General features: G+C 49.3%; 1 protein-coding gene across 1 annotated transcript; it reads right to left on the bottom strand.

Moving 5' to 3' along the window:
- Positions 1–622: 622 nt before the first annotated feature.
- Positions 623–17,845, bottom strand: Ppp1cc (protein phosphatase 1 catalytic subunit gamma). The gene is made up of 8 exons (XM_085837121.1): positions 17,528–17,845; positions 7,489–7,620; positions 6,654–6,884; positions 3,936–4,040; positions 2,928–3,151; positions 2,604–2,738; positions 1,778–1,838; positions 623–912 (listed from the first exon to the last, which is right to left on the bottom strand). The coding sequence occupies exons 1-8, from the start codon at positions 17,580–17,582 to the stop codon at positions 842–844; spliced, it is 1,014 nt and encodes a 337-aa protein (XP_085693247.1). The 5' UTR covers positions 17,583–17,845; the 3' UTR covers positions 623–841.
- Between the last annotated feature and the right edge of the window lie 396 nt (positions 17,846–18,241).

The following is an 18,241-nucleotide window of genomic DNA, read 5'->3' as shown; positions in this document are numbered from 1 at the left end:
GCCCATACACTCACAACTGGGACTTGCTGTGGCTCTGCCACTCACCCAGCTGGCGAGCCAGAACCTGAGAGACACAAGGCACTCCCTAGGTTACCAGTTACAAGGGTGCATGCAGAGGAGGAAGCCTTTGGTAAACAGCGAAAGGCCTCTTGTATCAGCTTCACGTTTTCTCTGCTCAGGGCCCCATGACAGAAAGCCACCAACCTCTAGGGCTGATGCTCTTCAACAGCCTCTGACCTAATCAATGGCTCAGATTCCAACCATTAGGTTCAAACTGAAGGAAGCAGGCTGGGATGTGGGAGTGCCCAGGGGAGTACTTGGCTGACCCTTAGGACCCACTGGCCAGTCAGTCCAGACACCATCTCGGCCTGCCCTCCACCACCACACACAGGGTCTGAGGCTAAGACACTCCTCAGGGAACTGGGGCTACCTGGCTTCCTCTCAATGCACCAGCAGCTTTAATAGACCAAGGCAGCAAGAAACTAAGGCAGGGCTCCAAGGAAGCCAGCCCCTCCCTCCTGCCAGGCTACTCAGCCAAGACCCAGGCCCCTCCCAAAGGACTGCATACGGAAAGACAGGAAAGGATTCATGGGGCCGCTGCTGACACACAGACACGAACAAGTTAACAAGCTTGCATTTAATAAGTCTGAAACCATTCTCAGCACATGGCATTGTACACGGGCATCTGTGCAAACAGATTCATTTAACAGGTCGTAGTTTAAAAAAGTCATAGATACTGTGAGTTCTGTATAAACCGGTGGACGGCAAGTTAGTTCCTTTTGATTTATAAGCCTCAATGTCACCGCAGAATAAAGAATGTAGCCAAAGAAAGCATTATCGGTCACTCGTATAGGACAGTGTTGTTTCTATAATTTGAAGCTTTCTGAATGGACGGGTTCAGGCCTGATCCAACTGTAAAAAGATGACTCAGTGAATAGACTATATGGGAGCTGTACAAAGTGTTATTAACTTCCATCATTAATAGCTTACTCAGCACTATACCACTATTGCTAGTTAAAATAACCTGCTTCTGAGGCCCCACGGAGGGAGGCGGCCTGCGCACGCAGCCTCGATGCCCTGGCCACCTCACGCCCAGGGCGTGCCATACAGTCCAACAGAAACTTTGGCTTTAGGAAGGAATCACAGACATTGAAAAGAATGGCTTTAATCGTTATTAAATGTGCAGTGGGAGGGAGTGTGCTTCAGATAGTCTGGGCAGGGCTGGCAGCAGGTCACTCCTGCTGCCACAGCTGCAGACACTAGTTTGTACATGACAAGACAATGAGGGAAAGCAGTCCCTTTCAAACAAACTGGAAAAAAAATTGTTCACAGTGGTTTGTATCAACAGAATGCATTTATGACAATTACATGTAGAGACTCACGCACTCTAAGGCTCTCTTTATATCCTAAAGAAAACAGGCATTTACATTATTCATGACTTATACTAAATTAAAAAAAGATCAATTGTACACTTTCTCCTCGGACAGGATAACCTGCCAGGGTGTACAGCTTAACACCATCATCAGAGCTGTCCGCAAAGGGAACAGAGGTTCAAAACAAAACAAAATGCTCTCTTGAGAATGACGTGCTTCGCTTGCTGCTATAACCAGCAAGTGCCAGCAGTAATCAAATGCAGGAGGGCCCGACAGACAGGTCTACCTGGGCAAGCTGACCAGCACATCACAGTTTAAAAAGGAAGGTTATGAACGCTATGTTACAAGTCCCAACCAGGCAGTGTCAAGTGACATCTATTTCTTTGCTTGCTTTGTGATCATACCCCGTGGTGGTGTGACAGGTCTCGTGGCGTTGGGCTTCTTTTTCTCTGCAGGCTTTAAAATCTGTAAAGAGGAAAGAAAGAAGAACCTTAGGAGAGCTATACCTGGACCTCAGTTCTGTTCAGATCTCCATCTACAAATTCTGCCTAATGCTGCCCCCTAAATGCTGAAAAGCCCTCTAGAACATACCCTGGACCCGACTGGTCCCTGACCATTTTGGTGTAGAAGTGCCATGACATACAGCCAGAATATGTGATCTGAAAAACAGTTTCTGCCTGGGCCAAGTGACAAACTCAAGTCTAGAACTTCCCATAACCTTGAAGCTCTGTGGAAGGCACTGGAGTCTGCAGTCTCTGAGGAGTGCTGAGGCCTGCTTCGGGACTTCCACAGCTATAGTAACATTTACAACTGCGTGAGCTTGAAATGGATCAAGCCCACTATAGGGAGGAAATGTGAGAACCAGGGGCCAGCACAGGAGACGATATCATGGCACAAACTGATGTGTTGGCACTTGGGAGGCAGAGGCAAGTAAATCTCTCTTGCATTCACGGCCAGCCTGGTCTACAGGGTGTGTTCCAGGACAGCCAGAGCCACCCCAACTCCCTCTTCTCACCAAAAGCACTGACTATAAGCCATACATCGCTTACTTCCACCCACTTAAAAGAATTCAACTACACCTAAAGTCAATACTGGGGAAAGGTTCCGTATTATTTTTCCTTTCTTTAGGAAGAGCCCACACACTTCTTCCATGGGACAAATATTCCTAAAAAAGGAAGGGCAGCCTGCTCAGCAGAGCTGCAAGCACATGAAAAGTGCCCATAGTCTCACCTGGAAGGAACACATGAGGGTCTCATCCACACTCATCATGGCGCCTGCATTGTCAAACTCGCCACAGTAGTTGGGTGCAGAAAACAGAGTGACTAACTGCCTCTTTGCAAAAAACTCATAGCCATCTTCAACCACCTGTGGAGAGACCGTGTCAGTGTGAGCAGCTGGGGCCGAGCTGCCCCTCTCCTTCCCAACTGAGCTCGGCCTCCTGCCGCTCGCCCCCGAGGCACACTGTGTGGCAAGCCATACCTACCCACCAAAATCAACAAGGAGCCTCGGCTCACACCCATGCTCTAAGTGTACATGTAAAGTCAAAGTCAGTACCTGATGGGCTCTACATATAAGATCCAAATCATGCTTATGGAGAAATTTTGCAACCACTTCTGCACCAAATGTGAAGGACACTCCTCTGTCATTTTCACCCCAGCCTAAGACATCTTTATCGGGGTCAGACCACAAAAGATCACAAAGAAGACCTTGATCTGGTACATCAGTTGGTCTCATAATTCGCCGAATCTGCTCCATAGATTGAAGATCTGGTGATAAACCTATTCAACAAGAAAGGAAAACCCCTGAAGTGCAGACAGCATTGGCCTGAGCATGCGGCCAGCCCCTTCTGCTGAGGAGGCTGGCACTGCCACGCTGCGGTGAAACCTGTGGGTTTTTAACTTGGTTTTGGGGAAAACAATGCACAAAATGTACTGTACTGCCGCTGGTGTGCTAGTCAGACAGTCACCTCAACACCCAACCACTGAATCCACACTTCTCCCAATAGAAGGCAGGAAGGGAACACAGTGGGTGCCACCATCACCAGATGCAATGGCCGGGCACAGGGAGGATAATGCTCAGCTGTGAGGCAGCTCCTTCTAAGCCTGTGATCCATGGACCACCAAATGTCACTCAACAGTCTTGTTCTCTAAGTACCTGATCCAAGAGGGCATAGAGTAGAGACTACACCTTAATACATTATGCGGGTTTTTGGATAGCTGCTTCATTTCCAATCACCCCCAAACCTCCACATCTTTGCAACATCTTTATTACCTCACACACAGCACAGCCGCGGAACGGAGCGGAGATTTTGGGAAGAGCCCGGTTAGGGTTCAGGCAGACACATGGCTGAGCAGATGGCACTAGGGCTCGTCCTGTATTTAAAGTCATGTTCTCTTCCCAACCTATAACCCCTGCTTCCTCACACTTGATCCAAATGACCTGGCTGTATCACTGTGAAGAAGCCTTGGCACCACAGTGGCCTGGCCAGGGTCATCGTGCCCAGCTGACTTTTCAGAAGGGGCAGAGCTGCCTGGGTGAAGGCGACACCTCCATGTCACATACCTCCATGACAGCAGAATATCTTCTCGTCCACGATGGCTGCTATCGGCAAGCAGTTAAAACAGTCTGTGAACGTTTTCCACAGCTTAATGTTGTATCTTCTTTTACCTGTGAGAATGCAGACAGTCGCCCTACTGCTCTTCACCTTTGCTCTCTAAGGTCACATCTCAAGCAACTGAAACATGGGGCACCGACAGGCCCTACAGTCTCAGGGCTGGGGTACAGGGCTCATCCTGAACCAAAATACATTCCCAGAGCTCCATACGGGGCACACCTCAGTCAGCCCTGATTAGTGCACAGTACCCACTCTATTTGAAACCTCATCTGTTTTGTCGAACCTTGACCTTGAGAAAACTTCTACTTCTGAAGGCCGCCAAATCCTCCTGTGCTGTCAGCTCTTCCTTCAGCTGCCTTAGCTGTGAAGCTTGCTGCAACCAGACAGAAGCCCCACCCTGACTTCAGGAGGGCCAGGGACTCTAGGCAATCAGAAAGCTCAAATTGGGCACATCCGGTGCTTGGTCCTAACAGTCTACACACAATATACTCCTTTAAGCACCAGGGTTATGACAGGGTGTCAGAGTGTGTCCCCTTTAAAACCACGGTATGAAAAATATGGTTTGAATTCACAGTTCATAAGCCTTAGCACCTACTACATTCTCTTAATTGGCCAAGGACTGCGCAATACAGGGGAGCCTCTGACTCCTGGGTCATCCCACACTTAAGTACCAATATGTTGTGTTTGCCACTACACTAGGACTCTATCCTCTTTACCAGAGAACACAGGGACATCTAAAGGGCCCTACTATGCCTTTTAGAGTTCAGCGGGACCTAGCCAACAGCCTTCCTAAGCCACGCCTTCTGAGCTGGGCAGACCACCCACCACCAGCACCCAGCATTCAGATCCTTCCCTGAGGAAAGTTGCATTTCAGCCCTGGGGAGGCCACAGATTCCCTGGATAATTCTGGAAACTTCAATGAACACGTCAACACCTCCAATTACCAATAGCTAATGGTAAGAACGTCAATGCAGAAACTGAGGCCAGATGGCCCTGACTCCACTCCAAAACCCATCCTGTCCCATCTCATTCTCTGCTGAGCCCAATGTCACTCATGCCTTAGCTGAGGGCTGGATTAAAACTCTGTGTTGTCTGAGGTGAGAAGACTCCATGCTGAACCCAAGCTCCCTACAGCAGTCTAGAACACAGGGGCAGCCCTAACTACAAGCCGCTGCATTTGTGTGTGCCCTACATTAGCAAGTGCTAAACCAATGGACTCCCTTAAGCACCTGCCAATCCAGCCCACACCCTTTTCTGGTGGAAACAGCCCAGAGTCTCAAAACTCCTGCCATTTTATGTTTGTGTGAAACCATGAAAGCCCTCCCCCAAGCCAGTTCTTTTTCCCACACCAAATCTAAGGCTTTGGAACCATTTTTAATCAATGATGAGCTCAAAGTGCAGCTCTACTAGACAATCCAGGGCTGTGTGGGGCAGGCACCCCCCCCCCCCGCCCCAAGATCAGGAAGCTGCAGCTGGAGCCAAGGTTGTGGTCTACATTTCAGAAAAAAAAGTAAAGTGAGATAACTCAAATATGAGAATATGTACAAAGTATTATTTTAAAATAAAACTGAGGGCTGGAGAGATGGCTCAGCAGTTAAGAGCACTGACTGCTCTTCCAGAGGTCCTGAGTTCAATTCCCACCAACCACATGGTAGCTCACAACTATCTGTAATGGGATCTGATGCCCTCTTCTGGGGCATCTGAAGACAACCACAGTGTACTCACATACTTTAAATAAAAAAACAAACAAAGCTGGGCAGTGGTAGTGCACGCTTTTAATCCCAGCACTTGGGAGGCAGAGGCAGGTGGATTTCTGAGTTCGAGGCCAGCCTGGTCTACAGAGTGAGTTCCAGGACAGCCAGGGCTATACAGAGAAACCCTGTCTCGAAACAAATAAACAAAAAATGAGGAAAAAGCAAAAAGGAGAAGGGGGAGGGTGGAGGTGATGTGGCACACCTTGAATCCTAGCACTCCAGAAGGCAGAGGGTGGGTGGATCTCAAGGCCAGCTTGAGTTCCAGGAGAGCCAGGACTACACAGAAAAACCCCGTCTCAAAAACCCTAAATAAATAAAGCCAAGCCTGTGCTGGGCTGAGAGGGTAAGATGCTTGAGGTGCAAGTCTGGCAACCAAGGTCAGGGTGGAGACAGCTGACTCTACACTCTGGCTCCAGCAAAGACAGACAGACTAAATCAAAATGTAGTTTTTAAAGTGTCTTTTTCTCCATTATGCATCTTCCAGAAAAGTTATTGTCCCTTTCCTAAATAAAGCTGCACTACAAGAAAACCACAACATCCATTTCAAAACCAAGCTGTTGCACTGCAAGATCCACCCACACATAAGGCCGGACAGCAGAGCAGCACTGCCTCCAACTGTGGTCCTGCTCTCAACTCACAAGCCACTGACCCATGCTTTCAGCAGATGCTCTCTCTATCCAGAACCAGTCTAACCGAAGCTGTGAAAAGCAGAGCAGATGGTGCAAGCTCTGGGGTCTGCACTAAGAGCAAAGCCGTGTGCCATCAAGACTATTTCCGTCCAACCCCATCAGCACCCAGGTCAGGCTGCTCTCCCTAAACTAGGACATGGGCAGGTATGCTGCAGCAACTCCAACTCCCAGGCCTGCCACCCGCTGCCTTCCAGCCCTGGTTCCTCAGAGGCAAAGTACTTACACTCATCATAAAATCCGTAGATCCTATTGATGCTGGCGCACTCGTGGTTCCCTCTGAGAAGAAAGAAGTTCTCCGGATACTTGATTTTGTAGGCCAGCAAGAGGCAGATCGTCTCCAGGGACTGCTTGCCCCTGTCCACATAGTCCCCGAGAAACAAATAGTTGCTCTCTGGAGGAAAGCCACCGTATTCAAACAGACGGAGCAAATCATAGTACTGCCCGTGGATGTCACCTAAAGGTGAGAACATCAGTGTCACAAATCAGCAAACAGACAAAACATTGGCAAGACGCCCCTCAGACACTCATCTCATATGACAATGGCCTCTACGATGTTCACCGCCAACACGAATTTCCCGGTTGTAGCATATTTAGTTTAACTGACCATGTAAAATTTAAATGCACAGGTACAGAGCTCCCCCCAGATACAACTAATTAATTTATTTGTGGTAAAGTCTCACCTGTTTCCTGCCAAGTACTGCAGTCCCCTGAGCTCAGCTTCAGGGACTTATGTGAGCATATCCTTTGTCAATGTCCAGTGAGACGGGACCCCTCACAACACTTAACATTCAAGACACCCACCTTGGCCATGGCTTTTCAACTTCTGCAAGGTCAAAGCCAAGGTCTCCTCGCTCTAAACACACAGTTTACCCTGAGTCAGAGATGCAATACCCACCTAGACTGTGCCACTTTAGAGGATGGTCTGTACCTGCTCCTACAGCAGAGTGAGCCAAACTAGACCAGGTCTCCCCACCGCGTCCCCCATGCCCATACTCCTTCAGAGAACATCAAAGGCCACCAGTGTGCCCCCAGCTGAGTAACGGGAGTCCCACACTCACCACATATCTTGAGTGGTGCTTCAAGTTCTAAAAGGATAGGCTGACTGAGGAAGATCTCCCGAGACTTCAGGCAGAGTCCTCGGATCTCGTTCTCCTGGAGCTGGACATTCTTGCCTGGTTTGGACCCTCTCACTGTGGAGAGAAACAGCAGTCAGGACACAGCCTCACATGGAAATGTTCAATTCAGGACAGCAGCAGCTAAGAGCAGCTACACCCACGGCAAGCAGCTAATTAATTACTGCCTGTAGCTTCTGGCCAAGGCTGCCTGCCACCTGCACTCAAATGCACAGACATTTTTCTAAAATGAATCTTAGAAAAAAATGTTAACTTGAGAAGGGTGGCGTGGTATGATATTGAATATTTTTTTTCTCATAATAAACACCTGTTAGATAGGAAATGGCCAAATGTAACTGAAATCAGTTTTCTGGCTGGCCTGTATGGTCTCAACTGAAATCTGGAATGTCAGATGTTGTATACTTCAAGCTATGTTAGGCTCCTTTAGAGCAGCTTCAAGGTTGCCCTGACCCTGACAGTATCTGGCCGTGTCAGAGTCTCCAGGACACACTCCTGCCCTGTACCAAGACAGTCCCTTCTGCTTCCAGGCCTCTCTACTTTTAGAATGGACTCAAGTTTGCAGTGGGAAAGGCCAGTCATGTCACCAAGTCTGTCCTCAGAAATGTTCAGGACATGTCTCCACCAATGATGTTTCAGGACCAACTGCAACTCCATGGTCCCTAACTTCTGCGTGTTGTCTGCATTTTACTTTCAAATGCTGCTGAGGTCACTGGTTCAGAGACTGCTCCTGCAGAGAACCCAGGTTCAGTCCAACAGCCACACGTCAGTCATGTCACAACTCTAACTAGTTCTAGGGGATCTAATTAATACCCCTCTGGCCTCCGACGACACTGCACAAGCACACACTGCACTAACATACATGCAGGCACAACCACCAGACACATAAATCAATTTTAAGAAATGTCCTAGAAGCTGGATAGATGGCCCAGCTGATAAAAGACTGCCTTGCAAGCATTAGAACTTAGGTTTAAGTTCCAGAACTCACAGACGAGGGAGTGGGGCATAGGGAGCCAGGCTTGATGGCACACATCTAGAATCCCAGTGCTGGAGAGGGATGTCTCCCGAAACAGATCTGGAAGGCCAACCAGGCAGCCTAATCTACCTGGTGAGTCAGTGAGAAAGCCTAGCTAAAAGGGAAGGAAAAAACAAAACAAAACAAAACAAAAAAAACAAAGCCAAATCACCCTTGAAGAATTAATGACACCTCTGGCATTCATATCCAAAAATGACACCAGCACCTAATGCATGTTGGCTGCACATTAAGTCAGCGCCTGTAAAGAAAAAGGCCTCCCAGGCATCCAAAGAGAAGAACTCCCAGCCCAGCACCAGTCATGGCAGCTCCTGAGCCCAGAGTCAGTCCTGAGCTCTCTCTGTTCACCGCCTCGGTAAGGTCTGGCCACAGCCCACTCTCCTCAGGAGGCGAGGGTGACAGCAGTGGAGACATCTATGTGGGTTCCGGTTACACGAGATCAGATAATCATTATGCAGACTGAAGAACTCCAAATGCCAAGGATCTGAACTCTCCACAGTTCTCAAGCTTCAGGAAACGGCTGCGGCAGGCCCTGCTTGCTGCAAGGCTGCCTGGCACCGGGGCCTGACCACTTTCAGTGAGCTAGAATCTGAGTCTCTGTTTTTTTGTACAGAAGACAAAGGAAGCAGGCACTTGAGTTCAGCAGAGCCAGGCTAAGCAGCCCATTTAAGACTGCATCTGTCCACCATAAACCAGTCAACAGATTTGCTTTTAGCAGAATCCTAAATCTGACTGATCTCGCTAGCTTAAATTTTGTCCAATTGCAGGCTTTGTCATAAAATCATCTGTCCTGACAGCTAGGTAAGAGCAGAAAGTCTACGGGAATACACAGCTTTTGACCCTGTAGCAGCAGAGCAATGGCACTCCCAAGAGAGACCTGCTATGGACCGAGCAGAGTCCACTCAAGGCTGCAAAGCTGCACCCATGCTTGGAAACCAGAGCCTCAGGGAAGCTGGCCTTCAGCCTGTACGACATAGACACCCCCGCTTCTCCAAAGGAACAAGCTGATCAGGGGTGAAATGGTATGCAAAGCAACATTAGTTTTTCAGGGAAAAGACAAGAAAAGGATGGGCCCTCAAAGCAGGAAAACATTATGAGATAGGACAGGGATCCAGCAAGGAATGGACCCCTCTGAGCAGCTTCAGCCCCCCAAATATAACTGGGCTGTAAGACAAAAGATGTGCCCACTGGGAATTGACTTTGGGTGTACTCTTGTCTTTTTTTTTTTTTTTTTTCATTCTTTGGCTACACTAGGATCCTGCCTCTCCATCCCCTAGTACTGGGGTAACAGACACCTTAGAAAATAGGTTCTGAGCCTGGCAGTAGTGACACATGCCTTTAATCCCAGCACCCCATGGAGCATTCCAAGACAGCCAGGGCTATGGAAATAAACCTTGTCTCAGATAAACCAAACCAAACCGTTTCTGGTGGGGTCAAATACAGGGCCTTGTTTCTGCAGCAATTTTTACAGGCTGAACTATCTTCCCCAGTCCTCCCCTTAAATTTTATGGGGGTTGGGGTTGAGGGTGAGTAGGTCAGAGGACAAATTTGTGAAGTTGGCTCTCTTCTTCCCAATTAAACTCAGATGTCAGGCTTATGCAGCACACTTTATCCACCGAGCCTCTCATCAGTCCCCTCTGGGGCTATCTATGCAGCCTAGGCTAAGCAGGCATGACCAATTCTGAGAGATGGAGGTAGCCCAGCAGTGAGTCTTTGAGGGAAGGCAGGACAGCAGCTAAGCAACAAAGGCTTTCCTTTGCCACCGGAGCCAGACAAGACAAGCAGCACTCGGAGGAGAGACAGGAGGATTCCTGCCTCACTGGCCAAAAACCTGGGCATGCTGCCCAGCAGGAGGCTTATTTTTGGTTAGAAGGGAACTCCTGGAAGCTTCTGGTTTCAACAGGAATTTTCTTCAGGGGAGCTCTGCATTTGTGCAGTGTCTTTGGTGATAATCTCCGTATCTGGCTTCTCCTGGTACAGCCCACAGGCTCGCTTTGTTACATACATACAGGGTTCTACTGCAGAGAGCACCCTGCACCCAGCTGGGTGTTGCTAATATTCCTTGATTCTGAAAACATCCACTGCCATTTTTAGACAGTTTGAGTTCAAATTTTTTTTTTTTTTTAAGATTTTGAAACAAGGTCTTCCTATGTAGCCCTGGCCAGTCTTCAACTCAGGGATCTGCCTGCCACTTCGATAATAGGATTAAAGGTGTACGTCACCACAACCATTTGACACCGGGTCTCATTATGTAGCCCAGTCTAACCCTGAAATTCATGACCCTCCTGCAGCCTCACCCCTCTTCTCTAGCTAACAACACCCTGTCTATGTAGCATCCACTAACATAGCACATTCCACAGCTGGCAACAACTTCTCACCCTTCAGGACTTCCCAGACCTCTCTTCAACTGAGGCTGCCCCCTTCCCCAAGAATACATTATACTTCCTGAATGGCTGGCAACACCTGGTTGCCAACCAGCCCCAACTGTCACTCAGGTTGGCTTGTTCATTAGGACCTCTGTTATATGAAGTCTATACCCATCTTTCCTGCTGACTTATGAGACACAGGTAGGTGGAATTTGAGGCCAACTTGGTCTATGGAGAAAGTTCCAGGACAGCCAGGGTTACACAGAAAACCCTGATTTAAAAGTCAGGGATAGGGCATGGGGTTGGGGGAAGTGGTGTCAAAACAAGCACAGGACTACAAGCTTTTTTGCCAGTGAGCATTGGGTATGTCTTAAAGTTGCCAAATTGGCAAGATCTACTTTAGCTCTCAGTATCAAGCAATATGACTTTCCCACAATTAACACCGAGGACCTGTCCATCTAACCTTATTCTCTGGCTCTTACTATTGCTGGGTAAGCCTGCTGTTCCCAGTGAGGCACTTTTGTCTACCTAGAAAAGCTAACAACAAAGGCTGTTCTGTAGAAACTGCACTTACCTGGAACACCACTGACATCAGCACGCAGAGAAATTTCACTAAAATCCCACTGACAACAAACCCCAAAGTTCATAAACCCTAAGCTTAATCAGGTTACTGCTGCTGCTGGTAGTCTGCAGCCCTAGCACCTCTCTAGGCAGCAGTAACTTTCCACAGCCTAGCAACAAGCAAGACAGCATGAGACAGAAGGAAGCCAAGGAGATGTAGTGAGGGATAGAAAAGCCTCCACAGGGTTGGTAGAAGCCTCAGGGCTCGTCATGCACCAGGCCCTGGGGTTCTGCCCCAGCATTAAAACTGGGCTGTGTACCAAGAGGATCAGTAGTTCAAGGTCCTCATCTACACAGACCCTCCTGGCCAGCCGAGGCACAGGAAACTCCATCTCAATTAAAAAATAAATAATAAAAGGACAGGACAAAGCCCTAGATGAATTACAATGCGATTTGGAGCTTAAGAGCTGCACAGAAGGGGCGAGTCAGCAGTCCTTGCTGTCTGACCACAACCTTACCTAAGCAGCCACCGACAAGGCCAAGCATACATCTAGCCCCAGGTAGGCAGATCTGAGTCCAAGGCCAGCCTGATCTATATAGTGATGAGACCTTTTTTTTTTTTTTCAACAAATAAAAAACAAATTTAAGTTGTTCTTGGTGAATGACTACCTTCAAGGTATTTTAAAAACATGTAGAAAAAGATCTCAAACCAAACAAACTTAGTACTCGCCACACTGAACACTTTCTTGCAAACTGAATTATTTTCTACAAAACATGCAAGCTAAAGAAACTTCTCAACAATCCCCTTTTCCCCCCAATAGCAAAAGCACATGGCTCTCCCCACTGTCTCACACCACCCTCCCACCTCCCTGGGGCACTGCTGCTGTCATGCATGCCGTTGATGACACTGATCTCTACGTGGGCAACCAGGATGTGGCTAAAAAAGCTCCAACCAAAAAATGTCCTAAGGACGTATCTTGTTTTCTAGGATGAATACTAAGCCATCTGAACACTGTATTTCACCTAAGTCGGACTCTGGACTGTCACCTCTGCAATCAGAAGCCAGGAGGCAGGAGGATCAGGTCAAGGTCATCTCAGCTGTGAAGGAAGTTGGAGGGCAGCCTGAGAATCTTTCCACAGCTGAATGCCGCATCTCACCATCAGTGCCTTGCACATTGGACCCCATGAGCTTCTATTTCCTTTAAGTTCTAAAATACACCCTTCAAAAACAAGGATGTTAGCAACCCTGACACAGAGGTGGGAAACATCATCAGAATCAGTACCTTGCCTTCACACGACTGTGACCAAGACTGAAGACAAAAATCCCTCCCAGAATTCTAGCTCAGGGAACCGGGATTTGCTTTACTTCAACGGGCCTGTGGGGTTTCCTCAGCTATGAGGCAGTTCCCACCCAACCTTTCTCCCTGTGACCCAGCCTGAATCAAAGCAGTAAAAAACACACACACCTCTTTTCCCTCAGATATTAAGGTGCACTGACCACCCCAACCCAACCACTGTGGGATTACACAAGCCAGCTGCTTTCCTTTGAGAGGTGGCTGTCCCTGTGTGTCCCATCTGCCTAGGACTGACCTGCAGCCTGGCCTTGCAAAAGTGAAGGGGCAGTGAAGGCTCTAGGAGCCAAAGGGAGGTTTTTGGAGGGTGGAGGAGGAAGGAGATGGTTTCTCTGTGTAGCTCTAGCTGTCCTGGGACTATCTCTGTAGGTCATGCTATTCTCTCATTCATATTCTCTCTCTCTCTCTCTCTCCCTCTCCCTCTCTCTCCCTTTTGAGACAGGGTTTCTCTGTTATAGCCCTGGTTGTCCTGGAACTCACTCTGTAGACCAGGCTGGCCTCGAAAACAGAAATCAGCCTGCCTCCCGAGTGCTGGGATTAAAGGCATGCACCACCACGCCTGGCTATAGATCATGCTATTCTCGAACTCAGACATCACTCTGCCTCCAAAGTCCTGGGATTAAAGGTTTGGGCCACCGATGTCTCACCCAAATTAAGTTTTTTTAAGACTCAAACATCTACAGATTGAGGAGAGGGTCTGCTCTGCCTTCCAGGTAAGGTATGGGGACATACACCTGTCGGTGCGGAAGGAGGGCAGGATGCCCGTTAATGATGATCTTGCTGTGTTATGTGCCCTCTGCTCAGTCTAGGATCTGCTTCCAGACCCACAAGCCCATCACCCTCACCTGTCTTTCATTTAGGACCCTGGCCTTCTGGAAACTCAAGCAGGAGCACTGAAAAGCCACATGCACAAGTCCTTAGAGAACGGTAGGGCAGTCAGATGCCTTCAGAGACGAGGACTAGAGAGCACTCTATATTAGCAGAGCTACTTCCCACCTTGTGCTGACAATGACCTTTTACACAAACATGTTCTTGCACATTGCCATGTGGAGAAATTAAAACCACTTGCTACTCAAGAAAAAACGCTAGAGGTTTCATGAAGAAAGCACCCCAATTCCCATTTTCCACTAAAACAGCAGAGCAGGGTGCTATCTTCACACACATCTAGTCTACTTTCTGCTCTAGCATGTCCCTAACACTGTGCTGAGGACTAACACACAGATCTTCCGCCAGTGTGGCTGACCACTTAGGGTGACTGCCTCAGGGAAACCCACTGTATTCAGAGTGCTGCAGAACCACAGCCAGCGCTTAGGAACCAAATCCAATCTCCTGTCTGTTTAGACAGAATCTCTGTAGTTCAGGCTGGACCCTTAGGAACTCATTTCATTATGCAGTGGCCTTGACCTACTGCCCCCACCTAAGTGCCAGGGACTATAGTAGCTAGTGTTGGATAATCTGGCACTTCTTCTGTAAGCCAGACTGGCCTTGAACTCAGAGATCAAGTTGTCTGTTTCTCAGTGCTGGGATTAAAGGCATGTGTCACCACGGTCAGCTTAAAATGTATTTTTAACTATGTCTGTGTGGGTTAGCCATGTATGTGTACAGTGCCGTGAGAAGCTGGTGTCTGACTCCTTGGCACCGGAGTAGCAAGCACTGGGCTACCTGGGATGAGTTCTGGAACTGGGCTTGGATCCTCTAGATGAGTACTGTGTACTCTTAACCCTAAGACAGCTTTCCAGTAATGTAGACTTTTTTTTTTGGTTTGGACAGGGTTTCTCTGTGTAGCCCTGGCTATTCTGGAACTCACTTTGTAGACCAGGCTGGCCTCGAACTCAGAAATCCGCCTGCCTCTGCCTCCCAAGTGCTGGAGTTAAAGGCCTGCGCCACCACGCCAGGCTGAATACCCTTACCCTAAGACAACTCTCCAGACCTTGGTGTTTGTTTTGGTTTGGCTTTTTGAGAGTTTCATAGAGCTGACTGGTGTGGAATCTGGTATATAGACCAGGCTGGCCTAACTCGTACTTCCAGGATTAAAGGTGTGTGTTCAGTGCCACCTTTTATTATTAAAAGACCTCTTCTCAGCTTGGAAGATCTTCCAGAAGGGTACCCAGCAGTCCGCTCTAAAACTTCTGGATTTTCATGCCTCATACTCAGGAGTGTTGGGGTAGCAAATTGCCCTGACTGAAAACTATCAGTCAATATGGAGACACACCTCCTCATCAAGGGACAAATCTTTATCTCCTCCCCCTTCCAGAATTAAACCCTTAGTTTTTCTTATACCATTCTATTATGTGTATGTGTGCAAGGCCACACTTGCTGGAGCTGTTGGGGGTGGGTGGGGTGGAGACAACCCTCAAAGTCTGGTTGTCTCCTGAATCTCATGTGAGTCCTGAGGATCAAATCAGGATTAAGGGCAAGAGCCAAAACCTGCTGAGCTATCTCTAGAGATAAAGGTTTTGAAAGCATCACAACCCCAGTGAGGGCCTCCTCTGAATGATAACTACGCAGATCCTGTGGCTTGTCAAGCACATCCATAAGCTAGAAACAAATACACATACCACACAGCCAGTCATTCTCAACGTGTTTAAACAGTGGCTTACTCTGTTAAGTTCAACAGAAAAGAATAAACCAGGCCAAACATGGTAGTTCAGCTTTGAATGCCAGCACTCAGGAGGCAGAGGCAGGTAGATTTCTGAAAATCCAGGCCAGCCCTTGCTAACACAATGTTACCCAGTCTCAGAACTTAAAAACTATTAAGAAACTATGAGAAGACAGGGGTGGTGAAAAGTTTTTAATCCCAGCACTCTGGATAGTGGAGACAGAGACCAGCCTGGGCTACATAATGAAACTGTCTCATTTAAAAGGGGGTGCTGGGAGAGTGAAGTGATGGTTCAGCGGCTAAGAGTGCTTGATGTTCTTGGAGATAAACTGGGCTCCATTTCCAGCACCCTTATGTGGTAGCTCACAACTATCTGCAACTCCAATCCCCAAGGACCCAATGCCCTTTTTAGACATTCATAAGGATAAGACATGTGTGATGCATGCATGCACGCAACACACGCAGACACACACACGCAGACAAAATACTTACATACAGAAAAATTTAAAAAAAAATTAAGAGGGAGAAAGGGAAGCTGGTGAGATGATTTAGTCAGTAGAAAATCTGCTTTGCAAGCCTGACCTGAGATTGATCCCCAGAATCCACACAAAAATGCCCAACTACCCTCTAACCTCCACATATGTGCTTTGGTCTGTATGTATGCACACACTGCATAGGAAAAAAAATAAGTAAGCCAGGCTGAGTGGCCTATAAAAATCTAGTATGTGAGAGGAGGCACAAGGATCAGAAGGGTAACTCAGTTCTGGCCCATGAGAGAGACCCTGTATCTAGGAGGCATGGTAATAAAAATGCCTTTAATTGGGGAGGGAGAGGAAGAAGGATCTGTGAGTTTTCGGCTAGCCTGGTCTACACAAGGAGTGCCAGGATAACCAGGACTGGAGAGACCATGTTTCAATGAAACCCAAGCCAAGAAACCCTATGTAAACAAAACATTAAAGAGGGGGCAATGCTCTGGGCAGTGGTGGCACACGCCTTTAATCCCTGCCCTTGGGAGGCAGAGGCAGGCGGATTTCTGAGTTTGAGACCAACCTGGTCTACAGAGTTCCAGGACAGCCAGGACCATACTGAGAAACCCTGTCTTGAAAAACACCCCCCCCCCAAATAAAACCGGGGAAATGCCCAGTTATTTAAAAAAGACACCTTTTCCCTTTTCTGTCAGTGATTTACTTGAAGACATCTACCACCAGAATTGCGCAGCTGTCCACCACTCCAACAGTATTTTGGGCCAAAGCAAGCTAGTGTCAAGAGCCCAAATCAAGGTTACTGGATCTTCTCCTCTTTAGCTTCAGCGGATGTTGTGGGATCTGTGATTAGCAGGATCCAGACCTATGTCAAATTTGAAATCTCCAAAGTAGGAAACCACACGGCAGAAACCCCCAAGTCGGACAAAAGGAAAGCTGTTATTTTTTTTTTTAACCTCTCCTCAACCACTGGACATCGGGTTCCCACGGGGTGAACAGTTGGAAGGCGGCAGGTTCTCTCTAGGTTCCTGGCTACCCCGGGGTTTGAAACCTAACTTTTAACTGTTAATTCTCGGTCCAGCGAGGTCTTGGGAGTTTCTCTTGCGAAACCCACTTCCAGGATAGTAACAACACAGCACCTACCTGGCGGGTGCTCACGGCAGCGTCCCCCTGTCCTCGGGGACACAACAATCTGATGATCAGAGAGAGCCACACTGTCACCCGGACTGGGTCCGTGTGCGGATGCACGTTCAAGGGGGGAAAGAACGCTGGAGGATGGATGGCTTTGAGGGGAGGGTGGAGGGGGGGGGAGGAAAATGCAGGAGACGGACTCTCATCGCACTGGGACGTCGTCCTGCCAAGTCCCTCTGATGAGTCCTTGGACTCCAGATGACAAATGTGAAAGCAAGGACAGGGGGGTGATAAAAAATTAATGGGGTCCCCAAGCCCGGAGGCGCTTGTGTGCGTGCCCCAGATCCAAAGCGGCTTCCGAGAAAGACCGGCCCCTCCACTGGGCCTGATCCCCCACCGGCCCGGCCCGGCCCGGCCCAGGTCCTCGCCCGCGCGCCGCTCACCTTCCAACAGCCGTTGGATGATGCTGTCGATGTTGAGTTTGTCGATATCCGCCATCGCCGTCCCGCCGCCGACCCTCCCGCAGCAGCAGCAGCAGCAGCGGCGCCGCCGCCCGCTCGCCCCGGGGTCTCACTCGTCCTCCTTCCTCACGCCACGAGCCCCACGAGCGGTGGTGGCGGCGGCGGCGGTGGCAGCAGCAGCCGCGGCGGGTCCACCCCCCCCCAGCCGCCCCGCTCCGCTCCGGGCTTCCTCCTCCTCTCGCCACTGGGAACCACGAGAAGAACAAGATGGCCGCCGACTCCTCAGGCCAGCCTCGGGCGGCGCACGGATGCGCGCGCGGGAGTGCAGCGGCCGGGCCGGGACTTCTTTACGGGCCCATAGGGCGCGCGGGAAGGGGGCGGGGCCGGGGCCGGGGAAGGGGCGGGGTTTGAGCGCGCAGGGCGGGGGGTGGGGGCGGAGCCCGGGCGGAGACGGTTGAGCGCGATCCGCCACCGCACGCGGGATCCTTCCGCCAAACGGGCGGGGGAAATAGACCCCCTGTGGCGGGAGAGGGAAGTTGCGAAGTTGGCGCGCGCAAGTTGAAGGTGGACTTTGTCAGTCTGCTGCGCGCTGCGAGGCTCACCAGCTCCTCCCGGCTCTGCTGCTTGGGGACAGAAGTCTGGCCGACCTGGCGGGGTGGGAGTTCACCACTGAATCACCCCTCGAAGCCAATCTGG

Source organism: Mus caroli, unplaced genomic scaffold (genome assembly GCF_978045245.1).
Source record: "Mus caroli unplaced genomic scaffold, Mus_caroli_1 scaffold_4, whole genome shotgun sequence".
In the NCBI taxonomy this organism is placed as follows: domain Eukaryota; kingdom Metazoa; phylum Chordata; class Mammalia; order Rodentia; family Muridae; genus Mus; species Mus caroli.
This window is presented reverse-complemented; position numbering and strand designations above follow the sequence as displayed.

Coding starts and splice junctions, on each gene's coding strand:
- Ppp1cc (XM_085837121.1), bottom strand. CDS start 17,582: ATGGCGGATATCGACAAACTCAACATCGACAGCATCATCCAACGGCTG. Junction 6,885..7,488: donor AGCACCACTCAAGATATGTG/GTGAGTGTGGGA, acceptor TCTCACCTTTAG/GTGACATCCACGGGCAGTAC. Junction 1,839..2,603: donor CCCTCATGTGTTCCTTCCAG/GTGAGACTATGG, acceptor TCCTCTTTACAG/ATTTTAAAGCCTGCAGAGAA.